The sequence below is a fragment of the Colletotrichum aenigma genome, assembly GCF_013390185.1.
Source record: "Colletotrichum aenigma strain Cg56 chromosome Unknown KSG_Cg56_contig07, whole genome shotgun sequence".
Classification (NCBI taxonomy): Eukaryota; Fungi; Ascomycota; class Sordariomycetes; order Glomerellales; family Glomerellaceae; genus Colletotrichum; species Colletotrichum aenigma.
In genome coordinates, this window is record NW_023500913.1 from 2,233,083 (window position 1) to 2,245,617 (window position 12,535).

The following is a 12,535-nucleotide window of genomic DNA, read 5'->3' on the forward strand; positions in this document are numbered from 1 at the left end:
CATCGGCAGATGGGTGATTGACACGCGAGTTCCATACCCCGTTGATGCACCGCCTTGGGTTGGCTCTGGAAAGTGGCGGCGGCTGTGGGCCATCGTTGCTGCGCTGTTCTTCCGTGTCGTGCGTGTGTAAAACGTGTCGTTGATTATCTCCAACCTGTATGATCTGCGATCTGCTAGTGCCGACCCGGGGATGCCATCCACCACAAAAGATGGTCGCCATGGACGAATCAGCGAGCCGGAATTACAGGCTGGAGGTGTTGCGCGCAGGAACATGGAGTTTGCAATTGGGTCGGAGGCCAGGCCATCCGAGTGGTGTGACGGGACGGGGGAGGGGAGGGGCTGACGTAGATCTGGGAGGCTTGGGGGCTGCGTCGATAAGCCGCAGCCCGCAGCACATGCAAATTGAAACATCCTGGGGAGGAAGGCGATTCAAGGTTGTTCCAGGGTTTGGCCCGAAGTTGGTCTGTGAGAGGGCAGGCGGGCTTGTGATACATTGGCGTCCAGCTGTGCAACCAGCAGCAAGTTCTTTCTAGAAGGCCTTTATTTTTGCCAGCGCAGCTGCGTGTGGTCCGGGTAGTTGGGTGTTGTTGTCGTTGTTGGTGTTGCCGCCCACAGACGTTTGCATGTTTGGGAACACCCTGGAGAAACGGGCAGCATCCCCGGTCTGTCCCCCTCTTCGAGGATTTGGAAACGTTGACAAACGCCTGACAAGAAATGATGCCATGATGGATGGGCGGAGCCTCCTTCCCCCCTCCCCGAAATGTCGCCATGGATGGCACAATTCATCGGGCACGGAATTCCAGCCTGACAACAACAACCACCCGCCAACTCTTGACGGTGGGGAGGGTCAATGCCGTCGTAAATGGTAATGCAACGCGGGCTGGTAGGAGGAGGAGAAGAAGAAGTAAGGCTTGTCTGGAGCCTCATTGCATCAAGCCTGTGACACGTCCCTCGTGGCTTTTGCCGTCAGTTTTGCCTCAGATTCGGACTTTGCTCATGGGCATTCGCAAAGTCCGATGGGAAAAAAGCACCGAGAGCATAGGGCACAGCAACGTGCTTCATCAATGTGGTGGACGGGTCACTCCGTGTGGCATCGTCCGTCTCGGCCGACTGGCTGTTGAAAGTATGCTGCTCGTCGTGGGCTTGCTCCGCGACAATCTCGATGGCGGGGCCGGGGCGTACATAATAGCTACCAGGAGGGAAAAGCACGAGGTAGTGCCTGTCAACGGCTTCACACCTGACTCAATGCGCGAGCATCGTCGGTGACTTTGGTGACTTTGGTGACATGCCGGGATGTCCAAGCCAAGGCGGGCAGTATTTATGATGCCAAAAACAGAAGCAGTGCCCAAAGGGGAATAGGCGTCGTCCGTCCACTGTCTGTCTGTTCTGCTGGAGTGGCTCTGACGGAATGCTTCGCCTTACATAAGGGTTAGACGGTCGTCCTTGCGCAGTCTGAGCGGAGGGGGCAATTAAGACGAAGGGAGCTATGAGGGGACGTTATATCGAGGGCGACGGACCCAGACCCCGTCGCATCTCTCTCTCTCGGCTGCGGCTGCGCAGTATGATGTGCGAGAGCCCCGGACAAGCCAGGCGACGGAGCTGCCCTCCCACCAGTTCCACCACATGCATGGCCGCCGTACCCAGGCGCTCATCTCAGAGGAAACAACCTTAAGGGAGATCACACCTTAATGTGACCTCTCCGCCGTTCCCGCAGGGCCTCGCCTGGAGGGACAAGGTGCACTCCTTGTGCTTTGCTTTCACCACGGCTAGGCGGGGAGAAATCCCAGCGCGAAAGACCTGCCCAGTTGGGAAAGCAAGCAGTCTTTCGAGCCGGCGGGATTCAGCTTGCCCAGGTTCGTTGGCAATATTTGATTGATACTTGATTATTTGATTATTGCAACTTTTGCCCGTTTGCACGTGTCAAAACAGCAAACTCCGTCTCGAGGCAGTGTCAACTCCGTGACAGGATGGATCCAACGGTATGGGTAAGCTTGAAGAATGTCCCTGGTGACAGTATTTGTCACTTTTTATTCTTTTCCCTCTCCCTGGCCACGAGGGTTGAGAGAACAGAACAGCCTGTCAACAACAAGAACAGGTTCAAGTCAGCCGCCAGGCGCATGCGACACTTGTTGTGTTTGAAGGGCCGGACAGAGTTGACGGTCAAGACACGAAAAAGCTTGGAGCGGTGTCAAGCGACATCAGGCGAAATGCCTTTTTGGTGTGGAAGTCGACCAGAACGGCCGTCAGGAAACTGAAATGCTGCTGTTGCTGCTGCTGCGAGCCCGGGAGGTGGGAGGGCGGCAGACATGACATGGCATGGCATGGGTCCAGGTCGGAGTGAGAGTCCAGGGGAATGATGTAAGCGGAGAGCGCTGGAAGCTATTAGTCATTGCAACCCGGAAGGCCGAAGCTGGCCGTTGAGGCCCCACTTTCCCGCATGGTCTCTTCGGCTGCCGTTCTCCGTCCGGGTCAGATGAACTCCATATTTGCGGTGGTGTTGGTCAAGACTGGAGTAAGAGAATGGGCAATCGCCGACTGAAGAGAAGAAAGAGTGAATAGACATGTTCACGTACTATTTAACTCGACCGGGTGATCAATGGAGAAGATGTCTTGAGCAACTAGATGCGCTTCGTTGTCTCTGCCCTCCAGCCCTTTTCTCAACCGCCGTAACTTATCGAACCATCTTTGTCAACCGGGCATCTAGTCTAAGCCTCTTCCAGACACGCGCCATCGGCTTTAACCTCGCAAAATTCCATCAGCAGCACATGGAAAAATTGGATATGTCAGCATGCGGAACCAAGACCCCGAGGTCCCTTGCTATTTGCCGTCTCTCCGTGCTTGCAGCTCTTAGCAGCTGCCAATCGCAGCGATAGCAGCAGACACGACCCAGTCAGATAATGCGCAAGATAATGTACTATTACCTGCCCATCAAGGCGAGGCAGGGCGCAAACTCTACATTGTGCATCATCTGGATTTGTGATGACGGAAGCCCGTCGAAACTCACCGGTTTTTATCATCAATCCTCAACACACTGCTTTTTCAGCTTCACACACACAGTCAGCTCTCAGCTCAGCTCATCGCATCTGGAATGAGGCGGTGTGTCACAGATCGAAGGCGTCATCAGTGACCATTGATATAAAAAGTGATTTCTCCACGTCTTCTAGACTGGCTCCCGATCAACCGATCTACCGCACATGCAGCCCAGCTAACAAGCCTACCACCCCCCCCCCGTAATCTTCCCTTCCAACCTGCCTACAAGAGCCCAGTGCCTTGCATAGCTCCGGATTGCGCCATCGCTCCTGGCGAACCCCTCTGACCGACAGTGGACAACCTTGCCGCACTCAACCGTCGCATCCAGCCGTCGTCGTCGACGAACGTACACAGCGAACGAAGTTCGACCCGACCGGCGCCCATTTCCCACAAACCACCAAGCCCGGTCGCCAATTGACCTCCCCAAACCGGCCCATTGACTCACACAAACCCAAGACCGGCCTCTTTGGTCAGCAGGCGAGAGCGATTGCGTGATCGATTCCTCCGCGAGCTTGGGGCACCCCCGACACAAAGCACCGTCGCCTTTTTTTTTCAGTCGCCGACTGAGCGGTACCTATCCATAGGGGCGGGGCCAATTTCCACCCTGTCGTTCGAGAACGAGACGACCATCTCTTTTCCATAACATACAAGAAATTCAACAAGACCCCGCGGCTTACGAGAACTCGGTTGTCCTCGATTTGGATCGCACAAAAAGGGCCGAGAGCAATTTCTTCTCGTTGTTGTGAATCTCTTCTTGCTCTTCTTCTCCTTCGACAACGGAGAAAAAAGTCCTTCCAGTCGCAAGATTCAACATCCTCTCTCTGTCTTCCTCACCCCCCCACCTTAGACCCCTCCAAGACCCCTTCAACGGCCCCTCCATCGTCATAATAAAAAAATAACGACAAAAGCTCCTCCGACCGCAATCATGACCGTCCCCGCCGAGCACCCCATCGAGACCCCTCCGCGGGCGCCCTCGCCCGTCCACAACTTCGGCACCCTCGCCGTCCACGCCGGGTCGCCGCATGACCCCGTCACCGGCGCCGTCATCGAGCCCATCTCCCTCTCGACGACCTTCGCGCAGACGAGCGTGGGCAAGCCCGTCGGCGTCTACGAGTACTCGCGCTCCAGCAACCCCAACCGCGACAACTTCGAGCAGGCCGTCGCCGCCCTCGAGCACGCAAAGTACGCCCTCGCCTTCTCCTCCGGCTCCGCGACCACCGCCGTCGTCCTCCAGTCCCTCGCCGCCGGCTCCCACGTCATCTCCGTCTCGGACGTCTACGGCGGCACCCACCGCTACTTCACCCAGGTCGCAAAGGCCCACGGCGTGAAAGTCACCTTCACCCCCGAGATCGAGGTCGACATCTCGGCGCACATCACCCCGCAGACCAAGCTCGTCTGGATCGAGTCGCCCTCCAACCCGACCCTGCGCCTCGTCGACGTCCGCGCCGTCGTCACCCAGGCCCACCAGCACGGCATCCAGGTCGTCGTCGACAACACCTTCCTCTCCCCCTACGTCCAGAACCCCCTCGACCTCGGCGCCGACATCGTCGTCCACTCCGTCACAAAGTACATCAACGGCCACTCCGACGTCGTCATGGGCGTCGCCGCCTTCAACTCCGACACCCTCAAGCAGCGCCTCGGCTTCCTCCAGAACGCAATCGGCGCCGTCCCCTCCGCCTTCGACTGCTGGCTCGCCCACCGCGGCCTCAAGACCCTGCACCTGCGCGCCCGCGAGGCCACCACCAACGCCACCGCCGTCGCGACCGCCCTCGAGGCCTCCCCCAACGTCATCGCCGTCAACTACCCGGGCCTCGACTCCCACCCCCACCGCGCCATCGCAAAGAAGCAGCACCGCGACGGTATGGGCGGCGGCATGCTCTCCTTCCGCATCAAGGGCGGCCACGCCGCCGCCGAGCGCTTCTGCCAGCTGACCAAGATCTTTACCCTTGCCGAGTCGCTCGGCGGCGTCGAGTCCCTCGTCGAGGTCCCCAGCAGCATGACCCACGCCGGCATCCCCAAGGACCAGCGCGAGGCCGTCGGCGTCTTTGACGATCTCGTGCGCATCAGCTGCGGCGTCGAGGACGCTCAGGACCTGCGCCGCGACGTCCTCCAGGCCCTCGACCAGGCCGTCAAGGAGCAGAACGGCGGCACCAACGGATCGAACGGCGTTAACGGACACTAGAGGGGAGGTGTGGACTCATCTTGATATAGCGAGCGAGGCCGTCAGGATATACCGCTGCTGACTTTTGTTTTGGGTGGCAACATGCATTCGTCTTTTGATTTTTCCTATATTTGAAATTAGTCGCTTTTCTGCATGAGGATGCGGGTGCCATCGGCATCCTGCCACTCAATAAAGGGCAAGAAAAGGGGGCATAAGGCATTATGAGCAATTGAATTTCTAGAACAGGAGTATGGGTATTATGAATATCCTAGCAAAAACTCCAAACGAGACCCATGATATCCTGGCCAACGCTGCCAATAAAAACATTTTGCGTCTTCTAAACCTTTTTCCGCATGACTCCGTGCTTGATCCTTCCTCTGGACGAGTAATTAAACTGTCGGCGCAAGCTTCGTTATGAACGCAGCGTTTACTCCTCTGTAAAGTTGAGGTTAAGGAGGTTCTCAGCAAGTCCTCCGCCGCCTCCCGCTCCGGCGCCGCCGTTGGCTCCATCGCCGGGTCCGTCACCTCCATTACCACCATCGGCTCCTTCCCCTTGATTCAAGTGCTCATTGCGCTGCCTCTGGATCTCGTTCATGCCCTGGCACGCGGTCTCGGCAATGTAGTGCAGCTCCTCGAGCGTCCCGCTGTTGCAGTTGGGAAATACGCCGTCAATGCTGCGCTGCCAGCCGCTGGTCACGTTGCGCACGGCGGTCTGGTACGCGTTGACGTCGTACTCGGTCACCCTCAACGCGCGCGCGCGTGGCCGCGTCTGCTTCAGGAGGTAGTCATTTGAGCTGAGGGCGGGAAGGTAAGAGACCGGCGAACCGTCCATGGCCGGCGGCTGGGCGTAGCCTAGAGCTACCTCCACGAAGCGCTGCGCAATGGAGCGGCCTAGTCCACAGGGGTCGATAAAGTCAAAGTCAGGCGACGAAGGAGCGGGAGATGGGGGCAAGTCGTCGCGGGTGTAGAGGTCGTAGCCGAGGAAGGAGGCGCGGCAGGTTTGAAGTTTCGAGCAGGACTCGCGAATAGTCATTGCCATCCAGTCGTCGTCGAGAGCTGGGCGCTGATTCGGCAGGCCGATCCAGAGAATCTGCTTAGAGTCCTCGTTTAGGTTCTGGCCTTGCTCGGCTTTGAGGTAGACCTCGTTCAGGTAGAGCTCGCGGAGCGTGCAGCCGAAGTTGCGGGCAGCACAGCGGAGGACTTCGGGGGTGACTTCGACGCGCTTGAGCTCGAGGGCCGTTAGGCAGGGAAGTATGACTTGTGGCGGGGGGAGGGCGCGGGCGCGCCATTCGTCGAGGGTCATGTTCCATGCTTTCGTTTGCTTCAAGCCGCGCGGGGGGCGATCGTCGTCGGTGCCAGCAAGACAGAGGGTTTGGAGGACGTCGGCGTTGCGGATGAGGTCCCAGAGACATGTGGAGAAGAAGGCTACTCGCGGGGGGTCGACTTCGTGGCGGCGGAAGGAGATGACGAGGTGCTCGAGCTCGAGGATGGCGCGCATGATGGCGAGGACGTCGGAGGGGTTCGTCCAGAGGTCGACGACGGCTTGATCTGATACGTTCTCGAGGACAAGGGTCTTTAGGGCAACGGAGTCTTCGGGTCGACGGGAGAAGGCAGAGAAGGTGTTGGCGAGTATCATTGTCGCGGCATTGCAGCGGTGGCCAACGAGCTGGAAGGGAAGGTTGAGGCGAAGGGAGTTGACGAATTGGCAGTTGAAGAGAATCGTGTCGACAGTATTGCGGTAGTCGATAGTTGTGAACGAGGATGGCGACATGCAGTACTCGCGCTGGAGGGTTTGAACGAAGGGTTTCATGGAAGGTATGCGATCGAAGATTGTCGATAGGAACTCGACCTCCACTGGCGAGGGTCAGCATTGGCACGCGTGATGTGACGGGAAATACCTTACGCTCATCGCGAAGGACCATAAGGTCTATATACATGGACTTGCAGTGGTATCCGATCGTCTGGAGGGCATCGATATCGGGCTGGCGGCGGCGACTCGTCTTGCTCAGTCGGCTGAACTCGAGAGCGATTGTCTTGCACGCGTAGGGCTTGAGGTAGCGGTCGAATGCCCTGCACACTAGTCGCAGATCACACACGAAGTTTCGGGGGCCGAGGGCGATGCATTGTTGAATGATGAGGTCGATGAGCTCGCGTGGAAGCGACTCCATGGCGGGATCGCGAGGGGAGCTCCGGCGCGGAGCTGCTTCGAACGATAAGAGGTTCGGGGCGTGGGTGTGGATGATGAAATCGAGAAAGCGCACGAGTTTGTAGGAGGTCAATTGCTGGCGATTGTGCCCTTGTCGTTGTGGTAAGTGTATGTTTTCGAGTACGCGTGAGGTGAGAGACGTCAAGATTGTAGGTCGTAGAGGTTCGCAGGTCGTTGAGTGACGATGGTTACAAACGGCGGTCGGAGTCAGGACGGAGCCCTGTCTGGGGCAATTGGACTGTCCGATAGGGAGCTTGGGCTTCTGTGTCACCTCAGCTTGGTGCAACGTGCGCTAAGGCCCGGCAGGGGTTCACTCGTTGGAGGTCCCCGCATCTCGCTTCAGGGTCCTGGACAGCTCAGTGACAGGGTCCGCGCTCGCCGAACTGTTCTGGCATCAACACGCACTTCTCTACGGCGAAGTGATATCTACCGTTGGATGCAACTAAAGCTCTTTTTCGGTTTCTACTGACACGTTGTCTGCTGGATCGACTTCTAGGAGCAACTTCACACTACCAAACGCTGTTTAAGGTTGCACCAGACAACTCATACGCTGGTTTATACACCGTCCAAGCCCGTCGGCCCCGTCTCACCCGCGAACCTTGCTAGCTGCAGCACGCTCTTGGACCCATGACACCGGCATGTGCATTCCACTGCATCGCCCAAGTCTGACCTAGTCCTCCCAGCCGTGCCGTCTGGCGAACCACTTGACGAAGTATACCAGGGCCAGGAGTACCGGCACTTCGATCAGAGGGCCGACAGTCGTGGCCAGCGCCTCGTCCGAGTCTGGGCCGTACGCAGCCACCGCAATGGCGATAGCCAGCTCAAAGTTGTTGCTGGCTGCTGTGAAAGCCTGCGTGCAAGCAAGCCCATATCGGAAGCCCAGCTTGCGGGCGACTAGGAGAGTGGCGGAGAAGATGACGGAGAAGTAGACGACCAGCGGGGCTGCCACGCGGACGACGGACACGATTTGGTGGACAACCTGTGAGCCTTGAGAGGCAAAAAGGACGACGATCGTGTAGAGGAGACCGATGAGGGACCACGGGGCCAGGAAGGGAATGATCTTGGTGGTGTACGTCTTGAGGCCGACGGTGTGAAGGAGCACGAGGCGGGTGACTATCGCGGCGCCGAGAGGGATGCCGAGAAATACGCCCACGGCAGATGCGACTGTCGAGTATGATATCGACGAGATGCTGTTGTCGCGGCCGATGACGCGTATGAAGAGTAAGGCAACGGGCGCGAAGAGGACGATTTGCAGAAACGAGTTGACAGCCACCAGAATGGCACAGTAGTTGCCATCTCCTCTGGCCTGAACATCGGTAAGTACATGACAAGATATGTGCGGGGAGCTTTGCCACAAACCAAACTTGTCCATATCAACACCATGGCTATGCATCTTGCAATGCCGACGAGAATAAGACCGTTGCGCAGGCCCTCTTTGTCTGGCAGGAATGCCCATGACAAGGCAAGCTGGTCGGAGGTCAGCATCACAGTACGAGTAGGATCTGATGCAACACCTACCATGAAAAAGGGCGCAATTATCCAGTTGATGACGACACTGAAGCCGAGTTGAATCCAGATTTCTCTCGTGCGAAATATCTCGTGGAGCTTTTCGTACTGCACTTTGCACAGGATTGGGTACATCATCACCAGCAGGCCAACCGCTAGACTTGGTCAGAGGCTCGATAGTCCTACAGTATAATCGTCCGTGTATGGACTCACCTATGGGAACGGAAACGCCGACAAACTTGCCTTGCTGCAAGGCCGGTCCGGCAGTTGGAACTAAGTTTCCCAGAAGGATGCCGATCAACATTGCGAGAAAGATCCAGACTGCCAGGAAGCGGTCGAGGATACCGAGAGACTTGAAAGTAGATGTATCGTCTGTTGTTCCATCCTGCCTGAGATCTGGCTGCTGCTCAACATCGCGACTTGCACCGGCACCGTGTGTTTTCTCGGGAGGATGTTGCTGGTGCTGGGCCAAGTCCGACTTGGACGTTGCGTTTGTTGAGAGGGCGGACATCTTTGAGCGTATAGTTGAAGCATTAATATTAAGAATCTATTAGAGCTGATTTCCTGTCCAAAAACAAATTGCTGGGCACATCAAGGAGATGCAGAGAGGTGAAGACCGGCTCTAAGGTGGGCATCGGGAAGAAAACCGGAGGTTGGCCGTGTGTTTGGCCAATCAGAGACAAGGAGTGACATTTCATTCAAAACTTGTCACCGCCCAACCATTAGTTGCCATTACGCTTTGCGGCAGTTCTTAGAGGAGCTTGCGGTGGCAACTTTTACATACTGCATAGTACACCAAAGTGAATGGATGGGACAATTCAGACGACGCCTTTGAGTTTCCTGCCCAATCATCACTCAAACACGACTCTCAGCCTCACCTGATGTGTGTGTCACCAATACCTGCGGGAAACTCTGTCTTGTAGCGCTTGTTTGCTGCCGGCTACGGATTTGCCGCATTAACACTTCTCTGAGATGGTTTGCAATTGTCGGCCTCGTACAAGTTCACTTTTCACGTCTGGGTTCAAATATTGTACTGGCGGATGTGGTCTTGCAGGGACAAAGTCTGCCGCGCGCACATATCGTGTCAATCAAGAGCCTCGTATGTCAAATTGGGCTACGCCCTACAGCTCCCGCCTCATTCATGCGTTGCCCCCAACGGGTTCCCTGAAAGCTGGGGAAGGGAAGCTGAAGGCAGCGGTCCAATGTCGAGGGTGAAACTGCGAGGACCCCTTAATCAAGATATATAAACAGGTCGCGTGCAGGGGCCTCCTTTTCGTGTCGAACGCGACAAAAGCGGGAGAACCATTCGCGCATCATGGGTTCCTCAGGTGTTGGAGGGGGTGTCCCTGGAGCTGTGAGCTGTTTGGATTGGGCCAGACGAGGTGGCTCAGCGAATACTACGCCTCACGACTCACGTTGTGGGCGACACCCTCTATCCAAAGTGAGATCTTCCAGAGGCTGAGCACGTTTGGGAGTCAGTTGCCATGCATGCGCTGTGATCGTCATATGGCAACCGGCCAGAAGTATTATTTATCTTCCCGCCAACTCGCAAGTTGCCCTGCCCGCCCTGCCTGTGTCCCCTCCCGATCAGATTCGGCATCGGCGACGGCAGGAGCGGAGCGTGGGAGACCCTTGTCCCAGCGGAGGCCCACACCGGCCGCACAGCGCGTGTCTTGAAGGTGAGGGTTTATCGGGCCGAGACACCTCCCGAACAATGGACTGCGGCGTGCGTGCCCTCTCCCGTCCTGCGGCGCCCCACTTCTGCATACCTCCTCTGCCTCAAAAAAAATCTCTGCCGCAATGCTCATTCTTACCGAATTTTCCTCCTTCACATCCCATCAGACATCACCAACCCTCCCCCCTCCTCCCCGTCTAGGAAGCTGGTGTTGCGACAGCAATACACTTCAAACACTCGCGCGCCGTCGTTCAACCATGTTGACGCGGCGCTCGGTGTGGACCTCTCCTTGTGCGGCGTTTGCCCGTTATTCTCATATCAGCGCAAAACCCCGATAGGACGAGAGGACGCGTTAACTACCCTGCGCCAAATGATGATGCGCGCAATTTCGATTACCCCCTCTCCAGTGTCGCAGCAGCATCAGCACAAGACCTCAGCACATCCAATATCAGCCGGCCGGCCGCCCTGCCTTGGAAACAAGCGCAGCGAATCCAAAACATTCGGGGTTCATTTATCGTGCTGTTCCATGGCCTGCGTTGGCGTCGTTTCGGATTTTGATTTCCTTTGGGAGACGGAACTTCTGGTCGCCTTCTAGCTGGGTCGCGAGTGCGACAGAACAGCAGCAGTTGGCGTGATGATTGATCCTGTTGGACACGCAAACACCGCCGATCCCATCTGGGGTTGGCCAGGCAGGCAATTGACTTTGGCGTGGCTCACTAACCAAACACTCAAAACAACAGCAGCTTGTGACATCATGTTATTGTCCGCCTCATTCGCGCGCGATGACAACAAAACACGGCATATGTGTGTACAGCAATGGGCTTCTCTCTGTGCCATTCTTGCTGAAGGAAATTTTTAACGTGCCAAGATCAAATCCTGCCATTCTATTACCAAACACCTATGTCGCTTTTCGTCTCGATAGCTCTGGTGCATGAAGAACGGGCAACATCTCTTATACTATGACGCCATAATATGTTGTTGTGCGCATGTGCTCTGATTTGTCTGACAATGTTCCTGCTGCTACCGTCGTTCGTTCCCGTTGCACTAAATCCGGGGCATTTCCCCATGGCAACCATGCCACGGGAATTGTGTCGAACCCGTTCGGATGAAGGAGACCTGGAGATGGGAGGCTCAAATGAAAGGCGCGAGGCATTCGGCTCCACAACAATGTGCCCATCGCCCAGGTCCCCCGTTTTTTTCTTTCTCATCTGCCCGGAGTGTCCGGCTCACCGCCCAACACACGAGACGTCGCTGGAATTGCGGCCGACCGGTGGGGGCAGGGGGGTTCCATTGGAGGACACAGCGCTCTCTCCGCGTATCGGCCGATGGCCTGCTGCTGCTGCTGCTCGGCTGCCTGAGCGCCGCGTCCACTGTAGCCAACCGCGAGATCAGAGATTTCAGCTGACAATGCCCGCTCAATGATCTGATGGCAAGCGCATGCTAGCTGGTGCAGGTGGGGAGGGGAATTCAGGCCAGGGGTTGATGAAAGCCCACCTTCAGGCTTCAGGAGACGAAGCTGGAAGCACTTCGCTAAAACCGCGCTTGGCTCTTTCGCGATTTCATCTTGCGCTGTGATTACAGATCTGGGCAGAGACGCCGTATAATGGCACCAGTGACCACGGGTGCCGCCCGAACACCGGGCACCTCCAATTCTTGGTTTTTGCCGGGTAAGATTATTGGGCGCGAAGGAGGCACATCGTTGGACGCCACATTGTTGACTCCACGAACCTGCGCTCACGGACGCTCCTCATTTCCTCGAAAACCCCAACCTTTCCTCTTCGCTTCAGAGAGTTCGTTCTTTCTTTTTCCGTGAGGCTTCTTCTTTCACTCTCACCGACTTGCTTCGCTCTCCGCCTCGACCTCTTTGCGACAGGTCCGCCAGTTCGACCAGACGGTGCGAAGACTATCATCGTGGGCAACACATTGGGCCCGGCACCTTGCACCTCCACAGGCTTCT

The 12,535-nt window shown here is 56.8% G+C and overlaps 3 protein-coding genes across 3 annotated transcripts; 1 reads left to right on the forward strand and 2 right to left on the reverse strand.

Annotated features, from left to right (window-relative positions):
• Positions 1-3,955: 3,955 nt before the first annotated feature.
• CYS3-0 (Cystathionine gamma-lyase) lies at positions 3,956-5,212 on the forward strand (the record flags this gene model as incomplete). The annotated part of the gene is made up of 1 exon (XM_037326108.1): positions 3,956-5,212. One exon carries the CDS (start codon positions 3,956-3,958, stop codon positions 5,210-5,212), a length of 1,257 nt encoding a protein of 418 aa, XP_037175389.1.
• A 406-nt stretch (positions 5,213-5,618) lies between these two features.
• Positions 5,619-7,359, reverse strand: CGCA056_v010862 (uncharacterized protein; the record flags this gene model as incomplete). The annotated part of the gene is made up of 2 exons (XM_037326109.1): positions 5,619-7,045; positions 7,095-7,359. 2 exons carry the CDS (start codon positions 7,357-7,359, stop codon positions 5,619-5,621), a joined length of 1,692 nt encoding a protein of 563 aa, XP_037175390.1.
• A 708-nt stretch (positions 7,360-8,067) lies between these two features.
• Positions 8,068-9,414, reverse strand: acr3 (Arsenical-resistance protein Acr3; the record flags this gene model as incomplete). The annotated part of the gene is made up of 4 exons (XM_037326110.1): positions 8,068-8,703; positions 8,757-8,864; positions 8,916-9,058; positions 9,117-9,414. The coding sequence occupies 4 exons, from the start codon at positions 9,412-9,414 to the stop codon at positions 8,068-8,070; spliced, it is 1,185 nt and encodes a 394-aa protein (XP_037175960.1).
• Positions 9,415-12,535: the final 3,121 nt, after the last annotated feature.